The sequence below is a fragment of the Condylura cristata genome, unplaced genomic scaffold (genome assembly GCF_000260355.1).
Source record: "Condylura cristata isolate star-nosed mole 26May11 unplaced genomic scaffold, ConCri1.0 scaffold00006, whole genome shotgun sequence".
Classification (NCBI taxonomy): Eukaryota; Metazoa; Chordata; class Mammalia; order Eulipotyphla; family Talpidae; genus Condylura; species Condylura cristata.
In genome coordinates this window covers 8,790,778-8,814,954 of record NW_004567107.1, presented here as the reverse complement: position 1 = coordinate 8,814,954, position 24,177 = coordinate 8,790,778, and the positions used below count along the sequence as shown (strand labels likewise).

General features: G+C 45.9%; 1 protein-coding gene across 1 annotated transcript in view; it reads right to left on the bottom strand.

Annotated features, from left to right (window-relative positions):
• The window catches only part of TTLL11 (tubulin tyrosine ligase-like family member 11), a 189,550-nt gene that overhangs the window by 143,851 nt on the left and 21,522 nt on the right, over positions 1-24,177 (bottom strand). Inside the window, 2 exon segments of the mRNA XM_012721575.1 lie at positions 880-1,013; positions 6,569-6,665. Of these exon segments, the coding sequence (XP_012577029.1) occupies positions 880-1,013; positions 6,569-6,665 (231 nt within the window).

Genomic DNA, 24,177 nt, shown 5'->3' with positions numbered 1-24,177 from the left:
AGAGGCAAAGAGGTGGACCCCCAAGCCCTCAAGGGTTGAAATCCCCTCTAGGGGTAAAGTAATACTTGTTGAGCAAATCATTCTATGTCTCAAAGTTTCTGTTTCCTCATCCATAGAATGGGGATAATAACGCAAGCAGCCCCCCAAGACTGCTGTGAGGACAGGACGCATCTAGCTCAGAGCCAGAGCATGGTAGGATCAACAAGGGGGCGTTTGTTGGTAGTGATCCTCAGAGAGAGGGCTTGGAACCTGTCTCTCAAGGCCCTGAAATAGCCCTCAGTGAAACCACTGGCAGGCCAATCAGAATGGCCACTCTAAATTTCGCGTGTTTCGCAATCAGCACTGAAGGCTCCTAAGCATTTCCTTCTCACATGTATTGCTTTGATGGGGGTCACTTGAAAATTGATTCTGGAATAAATTTAAGCCAGGACCTTTAAAGTTTCCCTCCTCATTTTGTCTGACCTACGACCTAGCTTTGAAATGCAGCCCGACTTCCTACATTTCAAACCATGAGTCACTGGGGACACCCCAATTCTAGGACACCCCCGCACAGCCACAGTGCCCTTCTGGGCTCTCCCAGCTGCTCCAACCCTTTTCCCTCCAGATGCCCTGACTCCATGACCTAGCTCCCACTATCAGCCTCAGGCCTATCTCCTCTGGTTAAGACCGGTTTCCTTAGTTTACCTACCTGTCACCTTACCTGTTCTGTTCTGCAAGCTGCCTTGGTTATTGCTAACACCTACTGTGTACTATTAAGACACCCCTGAAGCCATCTCAGCTTCCTGGGTATCCCTTGCCCCAACTCCCAGCACACAGGACCCAGGGCACAGTTGCAACCGTGATGTAATTCAAGGGTCATGGGGACAGAGTGCCATCTACCTGAGCAACAAAGAGCTGGAACTCGTCAGGCAGAATCCATGAGCGAGGGTAGAAGTTGTACTCCTCTGGAAAGAGATTCTGCATGATTCTCACCGCTCTGCTCAGAGTAATTTTACGCACCATCTCCGTCATGCCTGGGGAGAAGAGAAGCTGTGAGGTTTTAACAACAGTGGGCCACTAGCTATAAAACAGCCATTACTGGGGACTTTCAAAACCACCCACCCGACAGATTCACTTTTTCAGACAGGATAAAAAAAGGTATGAGTTGTTCCCCACAGCAGTGACTCATCGTTTGGAGAGATGTACCGAATTAATGAAAAACTTGAGCTAATAGACAGATTTTTTTTTCTCTTGATAAAAACGAAGCATCAGTCTGAAAGAGTGAATTTCCAACCCAGTTTATGGTCCCATTCTTTGCCAGCCCCCTAGATAACAAATAAAGAGAAGCATTTATATCTTGCACTTAAAAACTCAAGGTCTTCTTTGACTTGGGACCAGCAAACATACTTTGAGATTCCTTCCATCTTATTTTATAGCCTAGGGAATGTTATCTAGTGGATTCTTGGTTATTTTATGAGAAGCTTAGTGAAGCTGTTTTGTTAAAATCTTTCATGAGTATTAAAGAGAGACCATAGAAAAATATATACCTTTCAGCATAAAATCTGTCTCCTTGAATTAAGAACAGGAAGTGGAAAGGATTTCATAGCATAAATGAGAGTTTTAGGAGGAAAATGGAATCCGTAGGCGTTCTTCAGTTAAAAGTACTGAGGCTGACATTGATCCAATCTCATTAATATGCCCAGAAGGGATTGAAATGTCTCACTTACAAAAATTTTCAAAGAAGAGTGTATCTTTTTCCCTTGTCACACCTTTAGTAACTCTGACAAGAGAAGACACGGAGTCTCCTCTATGAGTTGAAAGGCAACTTTCAAGCTAAGAAGCAAGAATTATTTTTAAATATTACCATGCTTATTTCTTAAGGCAAAGATCACTGCTAAAAACGGAGACTCCAGCTGGCCTCCCCGTGAGAGAGGCTAAATAGTTCCATTACTGACACTAGAGATGCGCTTAGCACAGTTATTTTTGGTAGAAAGTGCAGAGGTTCTTGCCAGGTTGGCATGTCCAAACCATCACACATTCCAAATGGGCACAGACAGAGAGAACAGGGTTTCTCTAAACTCCTATTCCCAGGAGGCATCCGGTGAATATTTGAGAATGGAGGTTCAATAACTGACTCCTTGTTTTTCCCGGCACATTAAAAAGAGCAGTAAACTCTCCAGATCACAGCTCCAAGATTTCACTGCCAGGTTTTTGGGTCTTGGTTGGAAGGTGATAGAGATGACTAGGTAAGAAGTAAAGGAACTTAACGAAGTACCAACAAACTGCTCTAGAGTCTTCCCTATTTAAGAAAACTCACTGAGGGCCCTGCTCGGAGCTTCCCAAGAGATAAGTATGCATCTGGAAAAATCACAGCTCTTTCTTTTTATTTCCCCAGGTAAATTAGTTTTTACTCAAACACTGCAGCCAAGCATAAAGTAGAAAAGACAAAATTTCAACTTGCTTTTTGAACCTTTTTACTAGTATTTAAGTAACATTTTAGTGATAGTGGGCAGGTAAAACAAAAAAACAAAAAACCTCCTCACAGCTTCCTAGCAGACAGCGCCCAGCCACAGGGAGGGCGCCTCTAGGCAGAATGGAGGCAGCATGGCGTCTCCGGTGTGAACAGTCTCCTTCCGGAAGCCACAGGAAGTGCGGTGAGCGCGGCAGTCGGGCGCCGAGGCTCCAGAAGAGCTCCGTGGAAGTCAAGCGGCCCACGCAGCAGGCAAAGGCCCTTTTGTGACGTGGCCACAGGGACCCACGTGAGCCAGTAGGTCTGTCTCCAGGCAGTTCCCCGCTGAAACAGCCCACCTGGGAATCCCCCCGACAAGCTAGCGGTCGCCTTTCCCAACACACCCAGCATGTGGGCCGTCAGCTGCTCACCCCTAGCCCTGCCTGACCCCCTAACTCCAGAAGGCTCTGGTGCCGGCCTCCCTCCGCCTGCTTAGCTCGCACACCTGTGTTCTCCGCCCAGCCTAAGCTGGTTCCCAGCCACGCCGTGGGGAAGAGTGTCTCCCAGCCTCCTTAGACGCCCTGTGGAGCCTGTTGCTGGTTCAGAGACGGATCTGGAGCGTCACTGTTTCTCAGCAGGATGCTGACCACAGTAGCTGTGCTCCTGGCTGAGCCAGAGTCGATCCGGAGTAGCTGCATCAAAGGTGGGGGCCATCGCCAGCCCTCCTTTCTCCTGACGCCTGCCACACTTGACCGCTAGGGTAACCCCTGCCCGAGGTGCTGGGACCCTGAGACTTAGGTCCTGAGGTGGAAGTTCTAGGGCAACCAGGAGATCCCCTGCTAGCGTTGGCCTTGAGTCTGCTCCACTTAGGTGAGGAGACGTTTCGCTGTTTTTCTGAGCTGTCATTGCTTTGTGCCCAAAATTTGGGAGCCTGTCTTTGGGCCCTAGTGTCCAGGGGGCTGCCTTAGCGATGTCTTTGGGGTGCTTGCTTCAGGGTCCTTCCTGGTCCTCCCAAGCCTAACCCAAGGGGGTGGGCCCTCCCTGGGACTTTAGCCTGGTGGCTGGGGTCCAGCTGCTGCAGATCACTCCCGTGCTGACTGCCCACCTGGGCTTCTCAACAAGGTCTGCCCTGAGGCCCCTATCGTGGCAGGTCCCCTAACAACCGGGAAAAGTCCTATCTCTAGTTGGGGTTCTCCTTCAGTCTGCTGCGATGACCCTCACGGTCATGATCCGTCTCCTTCAATCTGCTGCGATGACCCTCAAGGTCGGCGGGACCCATCCCACGTGAGTTACACAGAGTCACGGTTTGACCCTCGGGCTGGCCCACACAGACTTACGTTGACTCAATTGAAACAAGGTCTGAGTCATGTTGGGAGCCTGGCTGAATCCAGACATTGTGCCTGACTGTGATTCTTGGCCAAAGCACATGGCAGCCGCCAAACAGCAAGCAACCCCTCGCCGGGACACCCCCTCCTTTCTGTTCCCGCGGCCCCGGGCTCACTCATGCTTGCACAGAGTGCTGTGCAGTCTCTGAGCTCTGGGCCCTCCCGAAGACTCCCCACCTGCCCCTAGTGTATCCCCTTTGCCTGATGTTTCCACATGCATGCTAACCCCAGTGGCACTCTGTGGCACCCCATGACCTTTGGTCCCTGCCTGTCACCTCTGTCTATCCTGTCACGCTGGTACCTGTCTTGCCATCCTGGGCCATGTGCCCCTCTCTGAATGACAGATAGACTCCTCCCTGGAGCCTTTCCCTTCTGACAGAAAAATCCCCCCATGGGGTACTTCTTAGGTGCCCCCTGCCAGGTGCCCCCCCACACATCCCAGACCCTGAAGCTCAGCAAAAAAAAAAAAAAAAAACACCTGTTGCTCATAAGCTGAGAATCTACAAATTTCTCAAAATAAAGACATATGTAAATCGATTATTTTTATAGAAAGTCTTAATTCATCAGTTAAGATATAATAACAGATCTCGAAGGAAATTGCCCATAGAAAAGTGGCTAAAATCTAATGTGCTGACACAATGAAAATAAATCACTTCCATATGCGTATCCTGAGGCTTTCAGTTTCGCAGCCTGTGGAGTGTTCGCTCTTGCCTGGCGCGTCCTCAGGAACTCACTCTGAGTTCTAAAAAACGCATTTTGGAGTAGTGGGATAGCTGGGTGCAGGAGATAAACTGGGACACTAACTGGAGCGCAGAACAGACTGTCCTGTCATGGCCCCGGGCTCAGGGTGGTCACTGGGCAGAGGGCGGGGTGCACAGCCGGCCGCCTGGAAGTTCCAGAGCTGGTTTGGCCATTAGCGCTGGTTGATTGCTGTGAGTAAAGTGGAGGCCAGCTGTCCCCATCACTGGCGCTGGGGCAGGAGGGCTCGCGTGCTCCGGGGCGGCGCAGCTGTCGTGTGAACTGCCCCTGTGGGTTTGGTTTGTCCTCGCGCGCACTCTGCTGCTGCTCCCCTGCCATTTGAGGGGGCCTGAGCAAAGGGGAAAGGTGCGTTTTCATTTGTACATGAAACGGAAGGCTTCTCTGCCCGATTCGTGTCTCAGGAACGCTGTCACCTTCCAGAAGCTGTTTGCTCCCAGTTCGCTTTGCCCAGTCCTCCCGGCAGCACCTCAGCTTTTCTGAGCATTCACAGGGTGTCCCTCGAAACTGGCACGCCAGGGCCCTGTCCTTGTTCCCTGACCAAACCCGCTCTCTTTCTCGAGGGCACATCTGACCTCGGGCTAATTTTCTGTTTCCCTGGAAACTAATAAAGGCGGAAAGTTGGTTGCACTACTAGACAACAAAGTGTGTGGTCCCTGTGTAAATACCCAGGGAAGAGGAAGCGCTGGGCCCTCCTGAATCAGAGGCGCCTGTAACCTAGCTGGTCTTTGCCAGGGCTTCGGCCTGTGCCCAGAGGTGTTACAAGACAGTGGCTCATGGGAGGGGTCCTAGCCAAGACAGGCCAGTCAAGGGTCTAGTCAACCACCAGAGCAGAGCTTGCACTGAGGCTCGAATGACGGGGCCCCTGGGATGCTGTGGAGGCGCTGCCCTGAGGGGAATGTCTGCGTCACCCAGAGCCACGCTGTGCTGCCTCTGCCAGGTCCCGTGGGAGCCTAAGCCAGGCCAGGGCCAGGGCCAAGGGATCTGTCTGCTGGGCTGAAAACCCACAGGCAGTTCTGAGAGGTGTTTTCTTAGAAACATAGCAGAGGGTGCTGAAGGAACAAGGGTAAATTGATTCTCCTTTTTAAAATAAGCAACAGTGAAAACATCTTCTAGTCAGGTGCCCATGCTACCATGCTCCGCCAGCAACTTGCCCAGGGCTACAGGCCTGGGGACGTGTGGGGGAAATACAGAAATGCACTGCGGTTTTGTTAAATGTGGGATGGGATTCAGCGTGATGCTCTTTTGAAAATTATTTATTATTGTGCTATGACTGGTTTGTCACAGTATGTCAAGATTTCTGAAAATAAGTAACAGAGCTTGGGCTTAGCCACACGCTCCTTCCTCACCAAGTGCTGGCCCCTCACCCTAACCTCCCTCTTCCGCAGCCATAAAGATGATGAATACCAAATCAAAAGGGAAATGAAGTGATATGTGGGGGTGGGGCGGCCTGGGAGTGGAGCCAGGACAGGAATGTTCACATGTTGATTAGGCCACTTTTCCCACACCAAGGAACTAATGTCGAGTGTGAGGCAGACGCTGTCTGCCCCATCTCTAGGCAGACGCTGCTGTGTTGGATTTTGTAATGAGACCTCCAAATAAGAGACCTCAAGAAAAGGGAAGCTGTTAACCCACTTCTGTGATTCTGTGGTCTAGTGCTAGGCTCTTTGTATTTCTGTTGCCTACAAATTATTTGAGTGAAATGTTCCCTCATTAAACCCCATATATATCTTAAAAGGTGAAAATCACGTGCTGGACCTAGACCAGCAAAGCCTGTTTTGTATGTTCTGAACCTCCAGTCTCCAAGCCCTGGGTGGGTTAAGTCCTGACCACCTCCTCCCCCGGCCAAGGTAATGTCGCTGAGGAAGAAAGCAGGCAGCAATTCCCAATTAAGAGTCCTTGACTTTCATCTCCAAACACTGTCATGTTTTTATAGAAGAACGAACCCTAAGACTCAACCCTAGAAACACTTTTAAATGCCAACAGTAACTGCTGATACCTGGGAACTTGTTCACTTGACCGGAGAATATATCATTGTCATGAAATGAAACTCCGTGCCAGTAGATGTCACAAGGCAGACGTCGGCCAAAGGGAAACTAGGAGAAAGAGGAAATGTGATTAGTACAAGGACAAGAGGAGCCGCCTCCACACTGGCTGCCCGTGGGGTCCAATCCAGGCACCCTAGCCTGTGTCGCGGGACAGGAGCTCAGACAGGACACATGCAGGAGGCAGCTGGTACTCTTTCCCGTTTTAGAGGTGAAAAAGCGGGTTGAGACAGGTTAAGTAACTTGCTCAGAACCACAGCCCCGGAGGGGTGGCGTTCTGATTCTGTGTGGCAGGCACTGCCAGTAACTTCACAGGCGCCCTTTCAGTGTTTCCTTCTAACTACTCTTAAAAGGATCTGTCCCCATTTTACTGATGAGACAATCATCAGTGGTAAGGGAAGGAACAAGGATTTGAATCCAGGACTAATAGAATCCCTACTTTTATTCTTCTTCACTGAAAATTGTAATTTTGAACCCAAAGGCTGGGCCCAAAGGCTGACCTCTCTCTCTCCCAGGATTGCAGGGCAGCGAGGTGGGTGATGGGGAAGCATCAGTTCCACAGACCCAAATGCTAACCTCAGGTTGCAGACTGCGAAGTCATTTGATCGTCTGCTTTTTAGAGAAAACTTTCTGGTGAAATTATTCTCCTCTTTTCATATGAACATTTAAAAGCATTTAACACACATCTTCACAAACACACAGAGTCCATGAAGCTGGGATGTATTCCCAGTGCCTAAAACAGTTTCTGAGAAGCTAGTAAGACATTTTGAATGAATAAATAAACAAATCAAGACGGGTCGTCTGACTCAAAGTGAATTCACCAGCTTATCTCTTCCAGAAACTTGGAAATCAGGGATGCCAGGCAGCCTCTCCTGCTCTGGAGCTGGAAGAAACAGCTAGAACCAGGCAGCTGTGCGCACAAAGAAGCAAAGAGAGCCAGTGTGCTGAAAGGGAAGAAAGAAGGGAGCCCAGAGATGCAGCATTACCCTGGAGACCTACGTCTGAGAGACCTCACTTCCGAGGGCTTTGAGTCCCACACCCAAGCCCTCCAGAGCCCAAGTGTCCCTCCTGTCCCTGGATCCTGTGACACGTGTCTTTAGAATACATTCTCTCTTTGCACTATAGGATTTCAGTGATTTTCTATTGGAAAATCCTTCACTAAGACAAAAACACCTGTTTTTTTTTTTTTTCCACTATATCCTCCTACCCCTCAGAGTGACTAAATTTTCCATTTCTTAAAAAGCACGGGCGTGGTAGTTCATACTTACAACTCTCCTTGTTAAAAATCCAAATGAGGAGAAATGACAACACATTTCATAAAATCATTTGATTTTTCTGTTCTAAGTCCTTTAGTCAATCAGAATTTTTATCAACGCCAGGTTGAGAGGACTAAGCTCTGTTGGAATTACTCATGAAATGATGGCAACTCCATGCTTCCAAATGTTCCAAATAAAATGAAGGTAAACAGACTGAAGCCCTTTAAATCATTCACACTATTTCAAAATTGTGCCAAAGTGAAGCATAAGTTACATACTCCATTAGCATTAACAACTTTCATCTATCATTTATAGCATTTCACTCATTTTCTTTGCATCCAATAGACTGACGTTATTCAGTAGTCAAAAATACAAAGAGATACAACATATGTCATTTTCATCCAGCTGTTAAATGCTAACATGAAAAAGAAGAATAATTTCACCAGAAAAGTTTTCTCTAAAAAGCAGACTCTGGGGCCCTCCCTGGTGGTGCAGTGGGTTGGAGTGCCACGAAGCTAAGCCTAGCTGTGGCTGCTTCAGTGAAAGCTCAATCCCCGCCCCAGAGCTGACCCATGTGATGCAGAAGACCTCTCCTGCTGGCCTAATGCTCCCCTCAGCAGTGTACTTTGCCAATCTGCCTGTTCTACTCTCCACTCTGTCTCTGGTGAATATCTCTCGCCACCCCTGCACCTCTGGCTGTACCCCAGTTCTAGATGCATAAATAGATAAATCTTTAAAAAAAATTTTATGGGAAAAAAAAAAGCAGACTATCAAGTGATTCTGCTGCCTGTAGCATGAGGCTAACATTCGGGTCAGTGGAACTGATGCTTCCCTATCACCTGGCTGGTTGACCTGCAATCCTTGGACTCTACTGAGTCCTAAAATCAGCCCTTCATTGAGAAGTACCTTTTGCTCATTCGGTTTTGAGAAAATGTCTTTATTTTTAATCCACCCACCTAATTATTAGTATGTGCTAGACACTTTGCTAGGTCTGAGAATATAAAAAAAATACAATTATAATTGGCTCCCAGTACTTTATAATCCCACCTCTTTTAAAGTTCTTTTTAAAAATAGCTTCAACAGCTAACATCATAATGATAAAAGACTGAAAACCTTGCCTTTAAGGTCAGGGATTCGACACTTCTATTCAACATAGTATTGAAAGTTCTAGCCAGAGCAGCAAACAAGAGAAAGAAGTAATGGGCCTTTGGGGGAAAAGAAGTAATTCTCTCTGCTTGCAGGTAATCTGATCCTATATGTAGAAAATTCTAAAGATACATGTGCATGCCCGTGTGTGCATGCGTACACACACACATACATATACACAAACTGTCAGAAATATAAACAAATTCAACAAAGTTGCAGGATACCCAAAAAAAAAAAAACATAAAAATCTGTGCTAACCGTGGACAATCTAAACATAAAATTAACAATTCTTTTTATAGTAGCATCAAAAGAGAATAAAATACTTGGGAATTAACCAAGAAAGAGAAAGACTTAGACACAGAAAATTTTGAAGAAATTAAAGATGGAACTATATCCTATGTTCATGGATTGGAAGACTTCATATTGCTAAAATATCAATACTGCCTAAAGCAATATACAAATCCAATGTACCCTACCAAAATCCCAATGAATTTTTTACAGAACTAAAAACAAGTCCATCCTATAATTCATATGGAATTTACAAGGAATCCTAAGTACCAAGGCAACCTTAAGTTATAACAAAGCTATAGTAATCAAAACTGTGTGTAAAATGATGAGATACGAGTACACATCTATTAAAATGGCCAGAGTCCAAAACACAACACCAGATGTTGGTGAGGACCCAGAGCAACAAGATTCTCAGTTGTTAGTGGTGGGGATGCAAAATGATAATAGCTACTCCGGAAGACAATTTGGCAGTTTCTTACAAAACTAAACATACTTGTACCATGTAATACAGCCATTGTGCTCCTTGGAATTTATCCAAATGTTGAAAACTTATGCCCACAAAAAACTTAAATACAACTGTTTGTAGCTGCTTTATTGATTGACTATTGCCAAAACTCGGAAGAAACCAAGATGTTCTTCAGTAAGTGAATAGACAAACTTTGGTACATCCAGACAATGGAAACCAAACACTAAAAGAAATTATCTATCACATCATGAGGAAAAAATGGAGGGATCTGACATGTATATTTCTAAGTGAAAAAGTCCATTTGAAGAGTCTAAAGCTGTATAATTCCAACTATATGACAATCTGGAGAAGGCAAAATCTAAGGATACGGGGAAAAGAGCAGAGATTTTCAGGAGTCTGGAGAAGGGGTGATTAGTTGGCACAGAGGAATTTTAGGTTAGTGAAATTACGTATATACCACAATAATGGGTACATGTTACTTTATATTTGTTCAAATCCACAGAATGTACACCTACAAAACGAACACTACTGTAAGCCCCAGACTTTGGGTGATAGTGATGTAGGCTCGCTGCTGTAGCCAATGTACATTCTGGTGTGGTATGTTAATGGGGGGGGGGAGATTATGCATATGCAAGGACATTAAGCGGACAGGAAATCTCTGTCCCTTCTGCTCAATTTGCTGCATATCTAAAATAAATAAAAATATGATAGAAGTACATTTTTAATAGCTTGATACTGGCATACAGACAAACATATAGACTAATGAAATAGGATAGAAAACCCAGAAATAAGCCTTCATATTTTGACAAGGATGAAATGATTCTTCAGTGGGAAAGGATGGAAGGGTGGTTTTTTCCAATACTTGGCATTGGGAAAACTGGATAGCCGCATGTGAAAAAATGGGATCGAACACTTATTACAAAATACAAACTCAACATGAATCAAAGGCTTAATGACAAGAGCTTCATGACATTGGGTTTGGCAATGATTTCTTGACACAGCCGCCAAAAGCATCATTAATGAAAGAATAAATACATAAATTGAATGTCATCAAAATAAAAATCTTATTGCAAATCTTTTATATGCTCAAAAGAAATAAAGGACAACCCACAGAATGGAAGAAAATATTTGAAAATCAGCTCTCTAATCAGGGATTAATATTTGGAACATATTAAACTGCCTGCAACTCACTAACAACAAAAACAACTAAAAAATGGGAAAAGGACTGAAACAGACATTTCCTCAAAGATACACAGGTGGCTAATAAGCACATGCAAGGGTATTCAGCATCACCAACCATTATGAAAATGCAAATCTAAACTGCAGTAAGATACCACATTTTGTGCCCATTAGGGTGACTATTATAAAAATAATAAGAAGACAATCACAACTGTTGCTGAGAACATAGAGAAATTGAAGCCCTTGTGCATTGGGAATGTAAAAAGCCACTGTGGAAGATGAAAGTACTGCATGATTCAGCAATTCTACTCTGGGTATATACCCAAAAGGATTGAAATCAAGGACTCAAACAGATCTTGGTACACAACGTTCATAGCAACATCATTCACAACTGCCAACAGGTGGAACAGCCTGTCCTCCAGTGGAGATGCAAAACTCGGTGCATAATATACTGAAATATCACAGAGAATCAAGAAGGAGTGAAGTCCTAATACCTGTTACAGCAGGGGTGAACTCTGGAGACATTGTTCTAAGTGATGGAAGTGGGAAATAAGAGGAGGAGATTGTACGACTCCTCTTACACTGGAGGCCTAGAGCAGTCAGGTCAGACAGACAGTAGGATGTTGGGACAGGTGCTGGGAGAGCAAATTGGCACCTCCGTTTGGAAAGATTGTGAAAAACTACCATTCTTCAGACAGTTAGCGGTGATGGTGGTACAATGCAAAGATGCTTGATGCCAAAGAGCTGTGCACCTTATGTACTTCACCATAAGTGAAGGTGGTAAATTGATGTGATGCTTAGTTGACCACAGTGAAGCAGTAGTCAAAGGCCTGTCGACTCAAGCCCCTTGAGCGTGAGCACTCAGCCGGGAATGCTGTGTGGATTTTCATGGGGTGATCGGAAATGGACAAATGCTTCTCAGACTCACTCCCCTCTGTTCTCAAAGTCTGCACCATCCTCCCACTCAACTCACCCGGGTTCTAAATCTTGGAGTCATCTTTCCTTTGTGCTGTTCAAAACCTCTTGGAGAAAGCACTGGATCTGGGGTCAGAAGGACTGAGAGTTGTAGACCTGTCTCTGTCACTGTCCATGTTGCCTGTCCTTGAAGCAACTGCATACTGTTCTTTGGGTCCTGGAATCTCTGACCCAGCGTGAGCGCCTGCTCGACTCTCCAAGTGGCCATCTCCCCAGCCCCCTGCTGCCTGATTCCCAGGCTGATCTGGGCCTGACACCACCGCTGTACCTTGCCACATGTGAGCTGCTGTGACTAACGTGCCCTCATCCTCACCCACGAAGGATGTGTAGACACCAGGCTGCCCCGGGATCCTCCCTCTTTTCCAGCAGGCCAGCAGCAAGTTCACGAGGTCACCTGGGTCAGTTGAGAATGAGCCTGTTCATGTCCTTTGAGTCTGTGGGCGCTTCAGGAACTGATGTTTGATCACTCTCTAGGGGCCCAAAGTGCAACTTCAAACCCCAGAGGGGATTTTACAAAATGAAATTTCACAGTGAGCACTGATGGAGGCACAGTTCACATTTCCACGCTTGGGGAATAGTTTTCTTCATAAAGCTTCAGGAACCGAAACTTGTGCAAGTGATTGGACATAAAAGTGACAAATAGGCTTTGGTATGGGCAAGCATATGTGAATGCATTCAGGGGGAGGCTCTGAAGGAGACACACAAAGCTTTGGGGAGAAGGAGGGGAGGTCATGAGGAAGGGAAGACCAAAGCACAATGGACTGGGAAGACCCTGGCTCAAGTCCTGGTCACCACTCCTCACCCAGAGAGCTTGTCACCCAGCCAAAATTCATGAAGCCTCAGCGGCTCAGCTACAATAAAGGAAAAGCAGCAGCAACACCCCCTCCTCCCTGCCAGGACTGTGAGCTGGCCCGAGGATGCATGGGAAAGCGCTAGGTACACAGTAAGCTGCTGTTATAGAGAATGGTTATTATTTTTAATAGATAGTCCGAGGGAATCACTTCAATGAGGAGCTTCAATTACAAAAGATGCCGACCAAACACAAGCATCCTTAGGACAGCTCTTGATTAAGCACACCGCCATGCACCTGCACTTGGGAAGCCTTCTGATGCACCAGGCAATTAACGGGATTTGCCCCGATGCTGCCTCCACTCTGGAGCAGTCAACGCCTCGCAGGACATGAAGGTTTACATAACTGCCTCCCACCACGAAGGATGCTTCAGGGTGGAGGTATTTGCTCTTCTTTCTACCCATCTGTGCCATGCTGCCGCCTGGGACTTAGACTCTTGGCAGAGTTCTCTGCATTGTCACAGGCTTGCGCTACGAGACCCACAGCCACCACTGAAGTGATGGGAAGTCACTTCACCACTGAAGTCACTTCCCATTTTAGGATATCTTGATAAGATGACGGTCCACCCCCACCCCTTTGGCTCATCACTTGCTTGGGGAAGCTCAGGGAGAGGTAAGGAACCAAAGCCTCCTGCCCACAGCCACACAGATGAGCTTGACAGTGGGTCCTTCAGTTCAGATAAGTCTGGAGATTCACCCTGGCCAAAGACTTGGCTGCAGCCTTGTAAGAACCTTCACCAGCACCACCAGCTCAGCCATGCAGAGATTCCTGACTCTCAGAAACAGCAGGTGATAGAAACATGTGTTGTTTTAAGCTGCCAAGCAGTAAGGGGGGGGGGCATATATAAGGGGCCAGGAGGGAAGGGTTTGCTATAGAGCAACCAACACTAAGTACACCATTTCAGTCTTAGAATAGGGTCACCGAGAAAGAAAGCCTTCTGAGAATGAAGGTATTTAAGACAAATATGGCCTCACAATAAAATTAATAAAAATTACTGTTTATTGAGCACTTAATTATGTGTCAAATATCTGACATTTGCCTCCATTTTGCACATGAAAAAATTATAATCCCATTGCTGATAAGTGGCCAACCCAGAATTTGAAGCCCAGAAATTCTCCAAAGATTGTGCAATTTGGACGCCACTCGCAGGATTACTTGGGGGAAGGGGATGGTACAGCTAAGCACAGGAGCACATGTAGCAGGTGCAAAGAACACTTCAAGGGAGAATGGAGCACAGAAAAGGCTGAAGAAGGCCAGTCAAGATAAGGAAAGGACTGAGAAATTGTCCTTCAAGCATGGACTAAAATGTTAGCACTTATTTTTTTTTTTCAATCAAGAAAGTAGACAAAAGAAAATCATGGTGGAAATCCATCAAGTCCTGAAGGGTGTAACCAAATGGAACACACTTCTTTCTGCCCAATGTGAGCATATGACAAGAAGTGAGCCCCTTGCAATCCTGAGAGGGATGTCGGCTCCCTCTTTCTCTTCTGCTCACAAGCCAGCTAATGGCATCACTGTCCTCCCAGACAAAGGAAGAGCCAACTACCAGGATGAGGGGCCACATGGGGACTCCAGGCTCCCTGCTGCCTGCAGGAAAGCTCTCCCCAGGCTGGGAAGGGACCCTCCAGTCTCCTGACCACAGCGTTTCATGTGGGGCTAGTGGGGGAGTAGGGGAGAGTTGGTATGGGGTTAGGCAAAGGCAGACTGTTTCCTTCACGGGGACATTATGGCATATAGCTGGGTTATCAGAAGACCATGATGAGTGTTACCACCAAGCACTCTGCCTGGCACAGGATGCCTGGCCTGTAGTAAGTGTTCCAAAAATGCTGGTTTCCTCCTCTCCACCTCTTTCCATCACCCTTCATCTCATACCTACTGAGGAGTAAGACAGTATTCAGAGGAGACTAAGAACCTCAGGGAAAGCCTAAGGTAGAAAATGCACAAGCTACACCCAAGTACCTGAGGGGGCCTGTCACCCTGGTGTGTCCGAGTCTCCAGGGAAAGCTGGACTTGGCCCAGCACTCCTTGACTTGAGTCCAGGAACCTATACTCAAATCTCAGCCCTGCTAGATACTGTGGGTCTTGGTTTCATCATTTGAGAAAGAGGAATCTCCCTTCAGGAAGTGATGACTAAGAACAAGGATGTGAGAAAGAACATTGGTAATCCGCCTGGCACGTAGTAGGAGCTAAATAGGTCCAAGTGTGGAGCGTTTGAGAGCGAGCCTCCTGGGTTGCTCTTCCCCTAATTAAGTCCCTTGGTGAGAAAGGCAGAGAGGAAGAGGCCACAATCATCCCCAACGGCAGAGAAAGCAGCGGCTGGCCCTCCACAAATCCACTTCGTGAAAAACAGTAGTGAATTAAGTATCGCTCCAGGGATTCAGAAGTCAACCTGGGTAGAGACAGCTGTGTTGAGAGAAACTTATTCTTCCTGGAAAAGTGCTGTGTGGCAGCCCAGAGAGAGAAGCATTTGTTTCTGTTCAAGATGAGGAAAGTTTAACCAAGGAGGGGCCCTTTCAGCTGGGTGCAGGGCAGAGATGAGGAGGCGGCATGAGAATAGAAGAGGTGGCGGGTGGGGGAAGAGGGAAGACTGTATGAAAGGCAGGAACTGGGGAGACCCCCGGAAGTTTCGTCCATGTGCCTGGAGCCCAGAGGGAGACCAAGTTGGAAGGGTCCAGGCAGCCCAGACAGATCATGACGTGCTCTGAGGAGCTTGAACTTGATCCTCAGTGGCGGAGAACCCAGAGAAGTACTTGAGCTCTGCCAGCCCTTGTCAATGGAGGGGTGGTGGAGGGAGATGAGAAGGAAGCTGTTTGAGCCTGGGAGGGGGGGGACTGGGCACAGAGAAGTAGGCACTGGGAGTAGGCATGAGAAAAGCACGGAGAAGTAACAGGGCACCATCAGACTCACGAGTAGAACTATCTGGACAGCTGATGCTCTTGAAGTGGCTCCTTCCCTTAAACTCATCCCGCCTCCTCCAGGTTCCTGGTGGTCGGAGACACAGAATGGAGAGCATCCCACAGAGATAACTAGTGCTCTGAGGAGCCTTCCAATGTAATAAAGGCGCCGTCTGGCTCCAACGGGCTTCCCAGGAAGACAATAATTACTCATCCTCTAATAGAGCCAATAAATATAGCGAGAGGATAAGTAATTAACAACCTTTTGCTGGAAAGTAGCAATTCTTGTGATCTATGAAGTGTCCTTTTCCTGTTCACTTCTTCTTCGTTATTGCAAACATGAGGCTCTGGCTCAGGGTGCCATTCGTTGTTCACTGAGTTAATCACCAAAGCGTGTTGTATTTTTTATTAAATCCATTCATTATAATTGGCTCATATGAATTAAAGTTGGAAGAGCTGCCGTGAGGCCTGTGGTCCACCTTGCCTCTGCTTCTGATCACAGTGCTTTTTAAGGAGATCAAAACTGTGGCCCAACAATGTAACTCCGGAAAAAAAAAAACCCACCTTAGCAGGAGGGGCAGAAGACCTTGCCCCTTACATAATTTCAGTGCCCTGTGGCACTCTCTGCCAGTTATTTATTCTGGTGTCTAATTTCCCACCCGTAAAGAATCTTTATTAGCAGTAATTACATTAGGCAAGAGAAAAAGAAAAACTTCACAAACTTCTAAAGTGATTTACCTCTTGCCTTGCAGTTTTAATTAAAATTCCAGCTTATTTAGCAAATAGCTCTGAAAAGATTAGACGCCAATTTAGCTGTATGTTCTTTTTCCACATTTGAATTCATAAGAGTGACACAAACAACAAAGTAACCTAATGTTAAATGATCCTCACTCTATCCCATCATAATTCAGCCTATGGAAAAGAGCTCCAGTATCAATTATAAATTATAAATTAACTCCATTATGCTATGCAAAATCATCAACAGTAATCTCCCTGCTTTCTACCCGCTCACTGTGGGTAAATGATATTACTTCACCACTAGGCCTCCAATTACCCAATCTCTTTGATATCAAAACTTTAAATGTGTTTATTAACTGAAATAGAAACAAAGCAAATCGGGTTTCCATTTTAACAGCACTTTTCTTTCCACAGGGGATATCAGAGTTCTCCTGGAGTCACTGCTGCCATCTCTTAGGGGAGCTCGTCCCCTATGGTTAAGATGCCAGGTCAACTCAGAACTTTCCACAGAAGCTTCTGCACCTGAAATCCTATCTGAAGGTGCCGTGACTCAGCCAGCCAGTCACTCGTTTATTCAACACACAGCAAGTCATGCCTTTGAGTAGGGCCATTTGCTCAGAGATTGTTGGGAGTGACTTTACCCGTGTGAGCAGACTGTTACTGGGAGATAAAGCTGGAGGGGAGAAAACAGGAGGAAGCATGAGGCAGATCCCTGACCATCCAGGAGTTCATTTGGAGGCTGAGTGGAACGCTATTGTGGTAGTAGGCACCGTCCTACTAAACATCCCCCACACATCCAGACCTAAGCCCTTTACCCATACTGAATCTCCACCCCACCTTGTGACAGCCTAGTTATGCCCCCATTATACAGGTGAGGCGACTAAGGCTCAAAGAGAGGGGCAACACTTGAGCTGACTCTTGATATGGGAAAGGTGTGCCCAGGGGAGGAAGTGAAGAGACATGCAAAGAACAAGCAAAGAGCAACCAGGAGCCTGGTCTTGAGACCCAGTCTGCCCCTGGCCACCAATTTGCGGAGTGGCCTTGGGCATTATTGGAGTGCTTCAGGCTGGTTTCCCCACTTGTCATTTTCCACCCTGTACAAATGCTGTGGCCTGCTCTGCTTTCCAGAAATTGGCTTTGATTTGTGATGATCCTGAAGCCCCAGTGCTGTCTTGATAATGCGCCCAAGGGGCACAGAAGAGGATTCCCAAAAGATTTACTAGACAAAAGAGGATGGATTGTGCCCCTTCAATGCACCCATTCCTCCTGACCCCTAAATCAGACCTGTGGTCTCCCGGACACATGCCACTACCATGAGATCCCCCTAGCCTTCTACCACATAGCATGAAAAAGGATGAATGCAATTCCACCGAGTGTTTATAATAACAAAAATAGTGGCCACTGCCTACACAGTTTATATTATGGGCTATGTACTTTCCATACACTGTATCTTCAATTCACCCTCACAATAGCACTATCAAGTGTCCATTTTATAGATGAAGAAAGTGAGGCTCAGAGCGAGCAGATAACTTAGTCTCTGGTCCTGTATCCAATAAGCGCCAGAGCAGGGAAGAGAACACAGTTCGTTAAGTCTTCAGTCCTTCAAGAACTAAGCCTAGGAGAAACGGATGTGGTTCCTTTCACAACATAGAATTTCATGGTATCCAAGTGTACCCATATTAAGACCATTTAGGTAAGGCAGGGGCAGGAAAGGGACCAGAGCAGGAAGCGAGCTAGCGGGAGCTCTCCAGGGTTCTGAATGTCCTCTGCCAAGTAATCCAACTCAGACCCAGTGTTCCTGCCTGTCTTAACTCTTACCTCACGTGCCCATTGGAGTCACAAATTGGGTAGAGTGACTGGAGTGGAGTATACATGGGAGAGAAACAGTTAACCTGTAGAAGTACTGAGTCTGAGGGGACAACCGGACATCTAATTGCATATATCCTATGTGAGGGGCTAGAAACACAGCAATGGGAGTGAAACCAAAGCAAGAAGTGCAACTTCTTTATAGAAGGGAACTGAAGGAGGCGTGAATGTGTTGGAGGAGAGAAGCAAAGGCTCAGGAGCAGAGAGAGAAAGAGATTCCTCCTTCGCAGTGCTAGACCATAGGCCATAGGAACAAACTATCAAACTTTCCAACCCTGCATTGAAAGGTATTCAAAGGGGACAAAATCTTGTTGCCTATGACTTTGAACCTGTGAATAATTAACCACTCCCAAATCGGTCCTCCACCCTTGCAAAAAAGAGCAAGAGGTGATGAAATATTCAAGGTAAAAATATAAATGAGTCTTACTTGAAATAAAAGAGCTCCTTATAAATTGGGACGATCACTCAAAAAGGTCCTGGGTTTTTTTCTCTTCAGCTCTTCAGACTACAGAACCTAGAGACTTACATGATGGGATATTTATAAACATTTCTCTCCCCCTGCTGGTAAAAGAGATATTAGAAAAGCACATTTGTTCTCTGGCTCCATCTCCACCACTACCCTCCTACCTACTTTACATAAGAACAGTTACATTCTTTTACTAACTTAGCTTTCACTCAGGCAAACCTTAGTATATGCCAACTCATTCCCAGACACTGGAGATTCTGAGAATAAGGTATAGCCCCTGTCTTTAGGATGGCAACAAGGAAATAAATCACCATGCAAAGCAGCAAATTCTCCAGCAGTAAGAGTCAGAGGACAATGAGAGCTGAGCAGGGAGTGCTACTAGGGGAAGGTGTGGTGTGGTGGAGACGTAAAAGGTCAGCTGTTGGAGGTTAGGAAGGTGCTCTAGGCTGGAGGAGCCCCATGTTCAAGGGCATGGGAGTGGGGTGGTTAAAGTCTCTCCAGGGCAGGGACAACAGCTTTACTATCTCTGTATTTCCAGGGCTTTGCCAAGTTCCTGGAAAAGGGAAGCCCATAACAGATGCTGAGGAATGAATGGCATATAGTCCCAGGTAGAGAGAATAAAAGCTGACTGTGGGGTCTGGTAAGAGAAGGGGAACTGAGTGGAACCAGAATCTATAACCTCAAAACATATCTTAATATGAAACTGCTCAGCATAGGCAAAATGGGTGGGCTTTGGTCATTCATTTCTCCAGCCTGGGGTAATAACACCTGAGAATAGCTCACATGTCAGTCCCTCCACAGGTGAGCCAGCAGCTGTGGGAAAGAAAATCTATGTCCAGAACCTGGGCCAGTTCAAGAGTGATGGCTAGCTCACAGCTGGCTTTCCACCTCACTATTTAGAATTTGAGAAAGAATTGCCAGCAATAACAGTTCAAATGCAATGGGAGCAGGGGTGGAGTATACAGTTTTGTAAAATGGCGTGTCCTTTTGCTTCTGCTGTTGAGCTATTGTCAAATTCTAAATCGACTCATTTTTTCACAGCTCAATACAGGCAATAGCTGTGGCATAAACAAGAGATGAGAGTTGTTATTCTCTAATAAGCAGTTAAGCAGTACCTTTTAATTTACTTAATGAACTTAGAACAAACTGACTGGTGGCCCAGCTCAGTTGGCAATGACAGTTGGCATCTCCCTGATGACCGGGTAATTAGGCGATTGCATTAAATGTGTGTCACCCTGATCAGCTGGTGTGGTCTCCTAAGGCAGTCAGCCTCCCCACAGTTTCAGTCAGCATCCACTCTGTAGGTTTTTAAGCACTCACACCAGTTTAAACACCTCTGTGTCTCCTTGGTGTTAATAAGTCTGGTACTTTTTTGATTCATCCTGAAGAAATTGGATTCATCCTGAAGGAATTGGAAAACAATTGCATCCTACTACAAATAATGATTAGTGGAATTATTATGGAATTAAAAATCAGGAGACCAAGACTTAGCTCTAATTCCTTCATTCATTCTTTCAACAAACATTGTCGATGATGTGTTCCTGGGCTAAGGGCTGAGATAGAACAAAACCACCCCACTACCTCTGCTAAGCATCTGCTATATTTCAGGCTCAGTTCAACTGTATAAAGTCGCTTAACACTACTGACAATCCTAACGGTAAGCACTCTTATTATACCTATTTTTCAGATGAGCAAATTGATGCATAAAGCAATTTGCTTTAGTTTTCAAGCTCTTATGAGGCAAAGCCAGGGCGCAAGCACAGCCAGTCTGACTTGAGAGATGAATAAGGTGCGGCTCCAGTCCTAGAGAAGCCCAGCTCTGGGAAACATGGCCAGACAAGTGTACCTAAGGGCTCTAAGGCGCAGAGGGAACTGTGCATAGTCCTGTTAGTTTTCTACCGCAACACAAAAAATCAACACAAACTCAGTGGCTTCATCAGTCAACACCCACTTACTCGCTCAAGTCAAGTTCTTTAAGTCAGGGTTTACCTTAGTGGGGCTCAGCTCTACTCAGGTCATCATAGGCTGAAATCTGGGAGCTGCTGTCTTGCATGTCAAAGTCATCTTCCCCACTCGCTGAGAAAAGTCACGCCTTTGCAGCTGTGAGGCTGGGGTGCCCTTTTTACCCCAAGGTTGCTTTTTACCCGCACTCCTCAATCTAGGAACCATTCACAGTCCTTTACCATAGTGACCCCAAAGGAGGTTCATAATGAGGACATTTGCTTTCTTGCAAACTAACTGGAATGAGACCTCTGTCTGATTTTCTCTCCTGCAACCAGCCAGAGAAAACTTTGATTTTAAAGGGCTTACCTAGGCCCTCCCTAGTGGCTCCATGGGTTAAAGCACAGTACTATGAAGCTAGGAGCAGCCACTTCAGCTTGAGTTCAATCTCCAAGCAGGGAGCTGACCCACATGACCCAGCAGATCTCTTCTGTCTCACCCACTGCTTTGCCTCAGCAGTGTGTTTCAGTAGATCTGCCTGTTCTGCTCCCCACTCCATCCCTGGTGAATCCTCTCACTGCCCCTGCACCTCTGGCCTGAACCCCAGTTTTGTATGCATAAATAAATAAATCTTTAAAAAATATAAAATAAAGGGCTCATCCAACTATGTCAGGCCCACCCTTTTGTCATATATAAGGTAACAGTCTTGGGAGTGATTGCTTATCACGTCTGCAGATTCCCACAGTAACTCAAAGGGGAGAGGACTAGATCCCTGTAAAGGTCACTGGGGGTTCATTTTAGGATTCTGCCTAACACGCTTTCTGAGTTTTCACTTCCCTGGTCTGAGACTAGATGAGAAGATAATGACCCTACTATTTATATAATGATTACACAATTTAATAAAGATCTTTTCACATATTTTATCTCATTGAGTCCTCTGAATGCTGTGGGAGCAAAGGTTAACATACTGTCAGGAAAAGAGTTGGAGAAGTTAAAGATTCCTGGCTATGCTGGTGGAACATGGGGAAGCAAAGACTTTCAGACACCAGAATTGAAACTCCAGCTTCTAACCTATGTTACCATATTGACCTGAGAAGGTTGGGTCTATTCTAGTCTGGTGCCACTGTGAACATGGAAAGAACCCAGACTTTGGACAGTCCTACAGATCCAGGTTCAAATCCAAGTTCTGTCCCTTATTAACTCGACCATTTTGGGCCATTCCCTGGTCAAATTTTCCTCATCTTTGAAATGTGGGGAGTGAAGCTAGGTGTTCTCCAAGCACTCTTTCAGCCTCAAGTCAGGACAAAATTGCTCCCATTGCATAATGGAGGATTATTAACTCCATATTTCCACTCCCAGGTGAGGGACAACATTCTAACTATGCCCTCTGCCAGGTATCCCTGTGACTTGAAGGAACAGCCCCATTTTATTGGAGTCTTAGGCTCACCCACCATGTCAAACTATGCAGCTTAAAACAACAGAAATTTTTTCTGGAAGCCAGAAGCCCCAGATCACAGCCTTGGCAGAGTTCATTCTCAGAGAGTGCTCTCAGCTAGAATCTTCCATGCCTCTCTCCTGCTTCTAGTGGACACTGGCAAACCTTGGCAACCCACGGCTTACAGATGGATTCACACCAAGCCCTGTATTCACAAGGCCTGCACCTCTGTGTGTGTCTGCTTCTTATATGGACTCTCATCCTCACTAGATTTAGGCCTTACCCTTAAACCATGTTATCTGGAAGTCCTTAATTTTAATACATATGTAAAGACGATTTCCAAGTAAGGTCATATCCATAGAGAGAAGTTAGGATTTGGACATTTCTTCTCTGGTGGACATAATTAAACCCAAGTAACTGGCAGAATATTCGCACTTCCCAATATTTCCTCTTTCCAAAGAATCTTGCAATAGTGCTTCCCTGGTGGCACAGCAAGTTGGAAGTGCTGCACTGCAAAGCCAAGCCAAGGTATGGCTACTTCAGTGTAAGTTCGATCTCCACCCCAGAGGTGATCCACATGGCACAGCAGACCTCTCCTGTCTCGCTTGCTGCTCCCCTCAGCAGTGGACTTTGCCAATCTGCCTGTTCTGCTCCCCACTGTTTCTGGTGAATCCTCTCACTGTCCCTGCACCTCTGGCCTGTACCCCAGTTCTGTGTGCTAAATAAATAAAATCTTTTTAAAAAGAAAGAATCCTGCAAGAAACACCCTCATTGTGTCTCTGTGTACATGGACAAGAATTTCTCTGGAAGTGGAATTGATGGGGTCACATTTTCAACTGTACTAACTACTGCTGAATATTTTGCCAGTCAGGGGAATGTGAAATGGTGTCTCATCAGTGTTCTAATTTGTTTCTTCATGATTATATCAATGAGCTAGAACTACTTTTTTCAAATGTTTATTGGCTAAAGAGACTATCCCTTCTTTGCATATCTGCTTTGCTTTTTTAACTCTAAATGAGTGATTCTCTATGAGGAACATCCAAGAGGATTCAGTACATAACAGATGCTGATTTAGTCAAGGTGGGCTGGATACTGGAAATCTGAGGACTAAAAGTTTGCCAGGGGGTTACAGAAAAGCCCCAGGAGGAACTCACAGGAAGTGTAGTGATCCCCATATCTCCCTGGCACCCTCAGAGTGTCCAGAGGAGCACTATAACATACAAAGCCCTGATGCTGTCTGGATGAGGGGCGGGGCTGGCGGGAGGGGTGGAGGGACACTTTCCATCACATCATCCTGGGCTCTAGCATGAAGGCCCTCTGGGGAAATTTTCCCCAGCCTTTGGTGCCAGGAAAGGTGGACATCTCTTAAGCATCATCTTTTGTTTTATCTTAACAGGTACCAACTTGCAACATTTCTGTGTTACCTAGGTAACTAAAAAAAAAAAAAGAATAAAGTCTGTTCCATCATTCAAAAACATGTCACATCTTCATATCATGCATTTCAATGCTGGCTGTTTCCTGATTTCACTTTATACTGTCTTTGCTTTTTCACCCTGATTTTTTGTACCTCAATTTTGGGGGGGGGAAACATAACAATGTATATATCTTTGAAAGTGACTTTACAAGCTTTTGGGGAATAAGATAGGTAGAAATGCATACTTAAGTAATTTTAAAATTTACTTTGTAAGACTTAAGTGACACTATACGACTTAAGTAAATTTAAGGGTCCTTCTTTCCAAACTTACCTAGGATCAAGATTCATAAATGGTAATACCAGTTTTGATTTTTAACTAGAGAAAAAACCTCAGAGCTAATCTGTTCACAACATGTCAGTGAAAAGGGGTCACACTAGAAGACAAGTCATATAAATTGGCTAGCTATCCCTGTGCAGCTGTAGAAAAGACAAGATTGGGGGTCCTCCCTGGTGGCGCAGCAGGTTAAAGCACAGCACTAAGAAGCTAAAAAAAAGCCACTTCAGCATGAATTCGATCCCTGTCTGCCCTGGAGGTGATCCATATGGTGCAGCAGACCTCTCCTGACCCGCCCACTGCTCCCCTCAGCAG